General features: G+C 37.0%; 1 protein-coding gene across 4 annotated transcripts in view; it reads left to right on the top strand.

Annotated features, from left to right (window-relative positions):
• Positions 1 to 1886: 1886 nt before the first annotated feature.
• pias2 (protein inhibitor of activated STAT, 2) overlaps positions 1887 to 11052 on the top strand; it is a 42735-nt gene continuing 33569 nt past the window's right edge. The window contains exons 1-2 of one of the 4 annotated variants that reach the window (XM_028805758.2): positions 1887 to 1965; positions 2636 to 2717. In XM_028805758.2, the coding sequence (XP_028661591.1) occupies positions 2698 to 2717 (20 nt within the window). In that variant the 5' untranslated portion in view covers positions 1887 to 1965; positions 2636 to 2697. The remainder of the gene's footprint in view (positions 1966 to 2635; positions 2718 to 11052) is intronic. The other 3 variants (XM_028805757.2, XM_028805756.2, XM_051930041.1) reach the window with 3 other exon arrangements.

The following is an 11052-nucleotide window of genomic DNA, read 5'->3' as shown; positions in this document are numbered from 1 at the left end:
TTACATCATGCACACATTAAATTAGCCAATAAAAATCACTGGTTCCAATGTATGGTTGGTGCCTGCATAACTTGGAGTGCTCTGATGTGACCCCAAATAGGATAAGTGACTCAAAAAATGGACTTATAATAATAATCATCATCATCAAAAACTATTTTAATAGAAGTCAAATTTTGTCCCAAATGGTTTACATAACCCAGCTCTGACCTCCAAAGGTCTTGCAAAAAGACACTTTACCCTCGGGGATCAACACAGTGTACCAAACACACAATAAAGTTTTACTCAAACCAAAAGTCCATTAAAAGCTTGGCTTTCTGTTTCAAGTTTGCTGTCTGCAACAAAGCAACGTGGTTTAGCAAACTTCCCTTTTCTGGTAGCTTATTTATTTTCATACTCATCTTCCAAATCATAAACAAATCTGATATATAATAAGGATTTAGTTGTGCATTTTTGCATATATTACTAGCCACATATTTACCAAATAATGAAGTTTAAAGAAAATATATAGTGGATAGATTGGCCAAAGTATTTAATTGTAAAGAAATTCCAAGTCAGTGGGCTTAATTGTCATGCTGTTAATATACATACCTTGATACATTATATACAGTGCTGAAAAATTTTTTTTCTTTGGGCCACAACTCAATACATGTGACAATATAACAATATGTTGGGGTGGGTAATCATATAAGAAAATGTAGAGCAGGAAAAACATCTGTAAACATCAACAACTGGCATACATTCAGCCTATAATAAAGCTTAAGAATAAAATAAACTGAAATAAAAACAGCGGACCTTTACAAACTATGCGGAAACACCCATGGATTCAATTTATATTAAAATGAAACTATATTTATATTATTAAAAAATGGGAATAGACTGACTTTTTACCTGGCATAAACAGTCGTGAAATCAGAATACGATCAAACGTTATTGTTTAGCAGTGTACAATCCCAGTTTTACTTTACAGTCGAAATTTTTCACGTCGATCCCAAGAATATTTCAGATTCATGCCTACTGCCAAAATCTATCCATACTGTACTATTCGACGTAGCTAAGTCATCTGGGTATGATTTCAATTGTAAATGTTCCGTACACTTTTTATAATTTACTATATTGGAAATATTCATGAAATAATTGGTAAGCAAAAAAGGCCTACACGGAACAAAGAACACCTCAACGTTGCTTCTGTCACCAGATGGACCGTAGCTAAGACTTTACACGAAATTAAAAAAAAAAAAAAACCTCAGCGTTGCTTCTTTTTAACCATTAATCGGATTTTTCATTTTTATAGTAAGTAATCTTCACGTCAATCCTAAGAAGATCTCCGGTTAGGATTGATTTAAGCATAAATTGTGACTGACATAGATCTACGCATATAGTATCAGACCGTAGCTAAATCGTCAAGGTATGGCTTCTATTGTAAATATTCTGTATAACTGTGTTTAATTTACCTTATCGGAAATATTCAATATACAGTTGATCACAAAAAAAAAACCTCGACGGTGATATTTTACCAGTATATAACTGATTTTGTTACTTAAAAGTCTCTAATTGTCACGTCAATCGCAAGATCTTTGGACGGATTCATGAATAAATTGTGATTTACAAAAAAATCTACCCATACAGTATTCGACCATAGCTAAGAACCTAAAATACACATCAAAAGCATAAAACTGATAATTTAATACAGTACATGGAATAAGAACAAAATTGCCAGCCTATACAAACTAAAAACAGAACAGCAACTCGTAAAAAACAAACCCGGCGTCCTCTCAACTTGGAAGAAAAGCTCCCCATGGTTATTAGTGACCTGTGGATTTCAGTTCCGCATTAGTCTATCAATGTTTCCGCACGGACATTATTTCCAGTAACTCCAAACACTAGGCGTCACGTCACGTGACGTACCACCCCAGAACAGTGCAGGATGGTCGTGGTGGGAAGATGGCGGATATTCTGGAATTAAGGGTAGGCAACAGTTTGATTTTTTTTTTTATGGCTTTGCCCAAAATTATATCATGCAAAGGTTTTAAAATAGAAAACGTTTTTTTTTGTTTCTCTGTGGGATTTGTTTGAAGTCTTTCAAAAAGGATTAAGTTTGCTGATGACGTTGTTTTGTAGTCACCGTTTAGTGTGCACTGGTATTAGTTAAAGTGGGAAATTTAAGCAGTGATGGAAGAGGATTTTGTTTTTCTTTGGTCCGAAAAAGAAAACTGATCTAGACATAAATTTGCACGGTTCTCCTACTGCTCTGTGCTTGTAAGTTTCATCCTCTTTAATTTTAAGTGGATGCGCGAATTGGCGTGCTTTTATTTTGGAAGTCCACGCTATATAGCTCGTGAGGCGATTCGTCTTGGGCAGTTGGACCGCTATCGCTTCTTGCCTTTCTGCGTCCCATGACCAATTGTTAACGGCTTTTGACTTACAGAAGCGTTTTATTTGGTGTCTTACTTGCCCCATGACATCGTGTTCTTGTTTAATCATACATCTCTCTTAATTCATTCATTTTACCTTAGCATTTCCCGATAAAGGACGAGGCAGCTGAACCGGGAATGCAAACAGCGTTAGTGTGTGTGTTTTGTTTGTCTGTGTGTATGTCGTTATTTTTAATGAGATGGAAATGTGTTTAATATTTTAGATCCAATTTGGTCGAGTTCGTTAAGGAAAAAAAATACGACGATCACGTAAGAACAAGCAAGCATGGACCATGTTTATAAAGGGTCAGTCGGGAATTTTATTTCCTTCTCTGTTTTTTGTGGGATTTTCCAAATGGGCCCATCCTGCGCCTCACTTGCTGCTTTAATTTATTTAATGTAATGTGTTTTTTTGTTATCTTGTTTTGATTAATTTTAATGAAGGTTTTGCATGTCTTGCCATTATACTAATGATTATTTTATGTGGGGGATAGAGGTGTATAAAACTGTAACTGCATTAATTGGGGTGTACTTAAATGAACCTGACTTTCTCTTTTCTTAAAATCTGCTAGAGTAAGGCAATACAATCTTGGTTAAAATGGTAGCCAATAAATCGGATGTTTGTTTTTGACCAAATAAACTAAGCGGGAGAGTAAAAAAGAGCAAGCAAGTTTTTTTGTTTTTTTTTGCTTGCAGTGCTTTTGTGTATAATAAACATAAACATGTCTGCTAGGTTAAACTCATAAGCATGCATGCATGCTAGCACTGCGGCCTCGCTACAGGGAGACTGGAGTTCGCATCCTGGGTGCTCCCTACGCTTAGGATGAATCTCCTCGTGCCTGTGTGTGTTTCCTCCCACGATCCAAGCATTATGCAGGTTAGGGGAACTAGCATTGCTAAACTGGTACCAGAGTGAGTGTGTTCTCCGTGACAGACTGGCGCCTTGTCCAGGGATTGAATCCTGCCTTGCGCCCGGTGCATGCTGGGATAGTCTCCGCTTCCCTGTGACCCGGCTCAGGATAAGAGGGTATGAAAATGGATGGATGCATTCTTGAATACAATAAAAAATTGTTCTAAATCAATTTAACATGAAAATGCTTAGCCAGTCCAATATTTTTAAAGTTATGTGTAAAGAACGCAATACATATTTAATAACTTACTTATAACCTAATTTTTGTCACTTCTTAGGGTTCTTATGGTGTGACCCTGTGAATCATGTAAGAGTAGTTTATCATGCCAACATCCTAGCATCCCTGGTACCTCCTTTTCATGTCTGTAGTATTCTGATGGAATTTTTCACCCTGCTCTGTACTCACCACACCCAAGATTTTAAGGAAAAAAAACATCTTCCAATTGTGAATTCAAAACGTGAACTTCAAGGTTCATGTTGCAACCCAATTCCTTAACACTAGAATTACCAAAGCTTACAAGAAAACTCGTAAATCAGGCCCACCTTAAATCCGTTCGCACCTCTCCATTCATCGTCTGTTGTCTTGTAAATGTGTCGATAATTGCAAGCAGCCTGCTATACCAACCCACCCCCCAACGTCAGAGAAACTGCAAAAACCTCTCCCAACTGAAGCATTGTTTATCAGGGAGTCAGGTACCTAGGCTAAAAAAATATATCGTTATTTGGAACATATGCATTTCATGTCATTTCAGATCTATGTAAGTGTAGGATGACAGGAAATGCAAGAAATGTTGGAACACATACCTAAAAGACAAACTTTTTCCATGTTTTAGTACAAACGACAAAATGTAGACATGAAGTGTATAATGTGTGAAGACTGAAGTCCAAATATCAAATAAGCACTTTCACCATTTGGATAAAGGACGGAGTCCAGTGTCATCCTGCCAGTCAGTCTGCCCCACACCTGTCCTGTGAGTGGACGTTTCTTGCGGGGAGGGGTTCTGTTTCTCCGATCTGTGTTCGCCTCTGTTATAGCTCGTGTTTATTTGAAAACAGCAGTGTCTGATCGTTTATAAGTACCATACATTTACATTGTCCTCACAGGTGGCGCAGTGGTAGTGCTGCTGCTTTGCAGTAAGGAGACTGTGGAAGAGTGTGGGTTCGCTTCCCGGTTCCTCCCTGTGTGGATAGTGCTTTGAGTACTGAGAAAAGCGCTATATAAATGTAATGAATTAATAAATTAAATTTACAGCAGCTGTTACAGACTCAAATCAAATGTATTTTTTTTTATTCTATAATAGTAACAATAAGAGCAGCTGACTATGCAAAGTGTTTATTTTGGGTCATGTTAAGATTTGAACCCAAAACCTTCTGACTAGCAGTCCGTACCTCTAGCCACTATACTATCGAAGAAGTCACAATAACAAGCCACACTAACCCGATTTCTTTTTCTTCGGTTATAGTCTTGAATAAAAGCGCATTTGTTTTGTTATATTTTTACCTTTTGTGAAAGTGCTTATTTGATATTTGGACTTCAGTCTTCACACATTATACACTTCATGTGTACATTTTGTCGTTAGTACTAAAACATGGAAAAAGTTTGTCTTTTAGCTATGTGTTCAACATTTCTTGCATTTCCTGTCATCCTACACTTACATAGATCTTTGTAGACACGGAACAGACATGAAATGCATATGTTCCATATAACGATATATTTTTTTAGCCTAGGTACCTGACTCCCTGATAAACAATGCTTCAGTTGGGAGAGGTTTTTGCAGTTTCTCCGGCAGTGGGGGGGATGGTATAGCAGGCTGCTTCCTGCTTGGGATTATCGACACATTTACAAGCCAAAAGACGATGAATGGAGAGGTGCGAGCGGATTTAAGGTGGACTGGATTTATGAGGTTTTTTTTTTTGTAAGCTTTGTTATTTCTAGTGTTAAACCCAACTAATGAATCTTTCATAATTTCTTTAGAATTTGCATCTTTATTGTTAACCAAAATGCAGTAATTCATTGCATCATCAAATTCTGTATGAGAAATCAGTTCTCCAGAATTGGGCCCAGCTAAAAATGCCCCTTCATAGTTTAGCCTAAGACAAACCCAAAACCTTGACATTGCCCTTTCATATATTCAAAAGCACTTTGCAGTCCTGTACTGGTTCAGAAAATGGTTAGCTGATAAAAAGAAACTGTTAGTCAATGTATTAACAAAAACATCATCTAAAGTATGAAAAATTCACAAATGCATAAATTCATTAAGTTTTACATCACAGTTTTTTATGCTATGCCAACAGTTGATTAAACATTCAGTATAAAGCGAACATTACGAGTGTCATCAAAACCATTTACAAAGCAATTAAAACATTACAGTATGAGGGATGGGATAAAACGGTAATTATAAATAATACAATAGTTGAAACAATACATGGTGAAATTAAACATTTCTTGTAACATGGGCCTAGAGTCCACTTCTGAAACCACAAGAAACAATGATTTCATGGTCAAACAAATTGAAATCCAAATTTTGCTGGAATTTAAAACGCTAAATACTTGTATTCTGTGAATATGGGGAATATGAGTTAGCAACAATCTAAATAAAAGCTGGTAAAGCTCTCAGACTTATGACATACCTCTGCTTATAGGGTAGTCATGTACAGTATGTATTTGTGCAGAGTCTATATAATTAGGTACTCACTGCAAAGATCGTACCAGGTATTGCCAAAATGAAAGTGAAATAATGCTTCTTTTAACAAAGTTTTTTCCTTTTTGTTCAACGTTAACTTGAAAATGGTAAGATGCCTGCCTTGTAACATCCTTGCTACTGCTTTGCTGTCAATTTTAAAATATTTTAAAAATTAGGCAGGTACAGACTGTGATGGAATGGCCTCCCATCTATCCTTGATTTCCATCTTTAATCCTAGCCCTAATTAAATAGACACTGGCTTCCTGACACCATGATCAGGATAAGCACCTTAGAAAATGAATGGATGAAGGCCTACTTAGACACATTCAATTAACAGGTAAAGCAAATTTAGATCCACATCACTTTAAACTTGATTTAGCAACATTTCCATAATTCAAAATTTATTTTCTTTGCCAGCTGAGTAATGTAGATCTTTGACTTTGTCCTGTTTGCCTGGGACCTTCTCTAAATTTCTTCCTCAAGACATTTACGTTAGGTTAACTGACAACACAAAACAGGCTGGGTATCCTTCAATGTAAATATGTTGTTGTGTGACTCATGAAATGTTCAGTACATGGAAGGCTACTGCCGAATTTTTTTATTTCATTTGGTCTAGGGCAGAGGTTGTATTGGTCATTATTCCCAATAAAAAATCCCTGTGTGCGTCCAGGTGTCCGTGTGTGTGTGTCTTCTGGTTAAGAGCGCATGTGCGGGGCACAGTGCGATACGCGATATTACTGTCAGAGAAAGTTACAAGCGTTTTACGGAAATACAAACCAGTATTACTGCGAGAGGAAATTAAAGGTACACAATACAGTGACGCATATTACAGCCACATACAAGTCAGTATTACTGTCAGAGGAAATTAAAGGCATATTACCGACGCACACACCTGTATTACCACCAGAGAAAATTAAAGGTATATTACGGACGTACAAGACAGTATTACTGTCACAGAAAATTAAAGACACACAATACACGGCGGCAGCCCACGAAGAATGGTCAGCTCAGCAAGTAAACATCAACAAAAGAAAGGCTGAAAGAAAGAAAAATACGACCAACGAAAAGAATGAGGTCAAAGTCCCTTGCCATTTAATATAGACTGTTCCTACTAATGTTTATGCACTACTGTTCTAGCGCCCGTTATTGTAACGAGCTAAATGACTAGTTACTTATATAATTGTTGGATATTCCCTTTTCACATAGCTTAGGAGATTTAGCTCTGTATTTTGTCTGTCTTGATGCCCTCTTATAGTGACTCTGTGAATCTCTATTAAGGCTATGTGTGACATTTCATCATATTTTTGAGGAACAAACTATTTAAGCATTATCCACAATGTGGGATATGAACTAAGCTGAAAATGGTTGCAGAGAATTATACATCAGATATTCTAATAGTAATCAGTTTTCATTTAATTAATCGGCTTTCTTGCCAGAACACCGCATATCTGTTGTTTGCATATTTTCTCCATGTCACTGTGGCTTTCCTTTCCTTTCACATCAACAGATATACATGTTAGCTTAAATTGGCCCATTTTGAGTGAGAGAATACTTTAGTGTGTGTGATTGTACCTTGTAATGATCTAGTGATCTGCCGGAGTTGGTTTCCTGTTGATGCAGTTTTGGTTTAATTTCTTAGTGTTTAGTTGCAAAGCATGTCATACACACATTCTGCTGCCCTTTGTGTTTTTGCTGTTTATGCAGTAAGTTCTTAGTGCTTATCAGCCAGAGAGAGCATTCTTGAATACTCATTCATACTGGCAGTATTATTTTTACCGAAACTATCACATGTAAAAGTTTTTAGCCATAAAACTTTGTTTTTGTGCAATGGTTATGGGTTTCTAAGTCATTTTATCTAAGATTTATCCTTTATTACATTTTTAGTTTTAATGAGCATTGTAGAGAAATGACAGGTCCTTATATGGTGGATTTCATTTATTAATGTAACAAAAGTCAGCAGGAGGAGGCAAATACTTTGGGAATGCACAGTGTTAGAGATAAGAAGTGCTGTTTGGCCAGCAATGTAATGTGGGAGAAACAAAGCAGAGTGAATTTGTAGTGAGAGAGAAACTGCAGAGGATTTTTTTGTGCCTAAATGTGCTTTGTATTAGATGTATTCTTATTAATATTTTTAATTTTTGCACATGATATATCTGCAAGGTATGAAATGATTTTGATTTGTGCTCTGTTGCATGAAAACTGAAGCTCGCTAAGGAATATAACCCTTCACAAAAGCATTGCTCTCTGGGCACATAAAGTGTTGTGATCAAAGAGATGGCCTCTTTCAACCTGTAATACACTTGAGAAATACAGACAGAATTGCTTGTGATTAGGGATGTCACAATAGCAGAATTTGTGTGTATACTTGATACCTATTCGATACCATGGGAAAAACAAAATGCCAGTGTCGATTTCTTTATAGAGCACATTTAACAACATTGGTAATGCCGTAGTCAAAGTGCTTAACTTTGAAATATGCAATTAACATAAATAAAATTAATAAAGTAAAATACAGTAAACCACAATACAAGCCAGTAGTAATTCTGAAAATAAATGACTACTGTATGAGGAAGGAGCCATCAGTATTGCTGAAGGTCACTGAAAGCTAGAGAAAAGCAATGCGTCTTCAGTTAGTTTAAACAGTTCACTCCTTAATGTAATTAGGTAAAGAATCCCACAGACAAGCTGCAGCAGCTGGAAAAGCCCTATCCTATCCCCCTTAGTTTTGCACCGAGTGTGAGGGACAACAAGAGACAACTGACCGGCAGATCTACACTCTCTGGATGGCTGGTGTATAACACGATTCAGAGAAATAAGTGGGAGCACACCCATATATTGATTTAAAAACCAGCAGCAAAAGTTTAAAAACAATTCTGAAACTAACAGGCAGCCAGTGTAAAGAGGCTACAGTTGGAGATACCAAAAAATGGGCAGCAGCTTTCTGGACGAACTGAAATCTGTGTAGCAGGGATTTGCTGATCCCAGAATACAACGAGTTGCAGTAATCAAGCCGAGAAAAGGTAAAAGCATGAGCGACTTTCTCAAGATCCCCAAGAAATAAAAAGGCTTTACCTTGGCTAAAACACGAAGCTGGAAAAAGCAACTCTTTTGACCATAGAATTTATTCCACATAACCCCAAGATTCTGAACATGAGATTTGCAAACGTCCGCAAAAGGGGTAAGGAGTTCAAAACCAATTTGAGCTTTGGCAGGAGGACCAGCTGTCAGCACTTCTGTTTTATTTTGATTGAGATCAAAAAAATTGTCAGCCATCCAACATCTTAGTTCTTCTACAAGACAGTTGTGCAGCCTATTTATTGAAGAGTTACTCAAAGAAATATAACCCTGCCTGTCATCAGCATAACATTGAAAAGAAACATTAAACTTCCTAAAACCAGCACATATAGGATAAAGATGTATAGGAGATAAAATAGGACCCAGAATGGATCCCTGAGGATCACCACATTTAACAGGAGTAGTAGACAAAAAGAGGAATTGAAAGTTACTGAAAAGTGTCCATCAGTAAGAAATGACCTGAACCACTTAAGAGCAGCCCCTTTAAGCCCCACCAGATGCTCAAACCGCAACAGTAGGATATCATGATCAATAGTATCAATCGCTGAAGAAAGGACTGCTGCCACACCCGAGTCAGTAATAAGAGAGATGTCATTAAATACTTTTAGGAGGGTTGGAGCCAGGTTGGTAGATCTCAAACAAATTATTGGAGTTAAGATGTTCAACCAATTGATTACAAATAATTCTCTCTAATAATTTAGCCAAAAGTGGCAATTGGGAAATTGGGTGAAAATTAGCTAACACACCAAGATTTAATTCTGTCTTTTTAAGACACGATCACATCACTGCATGTTTAAAAAATAAAGGCACAATCCCCTCACTAATAGATCCATTAATAATAGCCAACAATGCTGGACCCAAAGTATCAAAAGCTTTTAGTAAGAGATTTGGTGGAACAACATCAAGAGGACAAAAAGAAGGTCAAAGTGTGTCAATAGCACTTTTTAGCTGTGCAAATAAAACATCATCAAAGGATTCCGAAACAATGGCATGATCAACAACTGGAAATACATAACCTGTTGGAACAATACCAGAGCGAATATTATCGATTTTGCTGAATAAAAATGAAAGAAACTCACATGAATGAACGGTGCTATGTCATCCTGTCTCTGAATGGGATAGCCACTTTAATTGTATTCAATTTGACACTGGGTTTCTTAGAATGAGAGGAGACCAAAATCTGAGAAGTAATCATGTTTACATTTCTTAACTGCTTCCTGGAAGTTGAACAGAGAAGTCCTAAAAATCTGTTTAGATACAGTCAGCCTGTCTTTCTCATCCACTGATGTTTAGCAATCCTGCAGGCGCAGCGCCATTGCCTTGTGGTGTCGTTAAGACTTGGAGCTGGTCTTCCCTTTTTACAGCATATTTTGAGGGGAGTAACAAGAGTCTAAATCTGTTTTACATTATGAATTTAAAGCTAAGGCAGAATCATCGATACTATAGCACTGGCTTTGTAGATCAAAACTGGAAAACATGGTTTTAAAATCAAATATAATTTGAAGAATTATAAAACCGAGAATAGCATGCAGTACAGCTTGCAGTAGTAACATCAACAGTAATATTCCATCATTTTCTCTAATAAAATGTTCAAATACTACTGGTGATAACAGCTTTTTAAAGGCAGTATTTCCATCAAGTACCCAGCTAGCATTTAAGTAAACTGTTATTGGCATTCATAAATATCAAATACAGCATAGGTTCCCAACCTTTATTGGGTCAGATCCCACTTTTTCAAAGAGTGGTTTGATATCTCCCCCCTTGTGTGAACTATACTTTATACAGAGGAACTTCGGTTCACGAACGACTCTGAACACGTACAAATCGGGTTACTACCAAAAAGTTTGCCATACTTTTGCATCTGTTCACGACCATGCACTCGGTATACGAACAAGCCAGTTTCCCTTTCGGTTTGTGCGTGCCAATGATTTCCGCATGTGTTCAGTCTCTCCCTGTGCATTGAGAGAGAGCG

The sequence above is a fragment of the Erpetoichthys calabaricus genome, chromosome 7 (genome assembly GCF_900747795.2).
Source record: "Erpetoichthys calabaricus chromosome 7, fErpCal1.3, whole genome shotgun sequence".
Taxonomy (NCBI): domain Eukaryota; kingdom Metazoa; phylum Chordata; class Cladistia; order Polypteriformes; family Polypteridae; genus Erpetoichthys; species Erpetoichthys calabaricus.
This window is presented reverse-complemented; position numbering and strand designations above follow the sequence as displayed.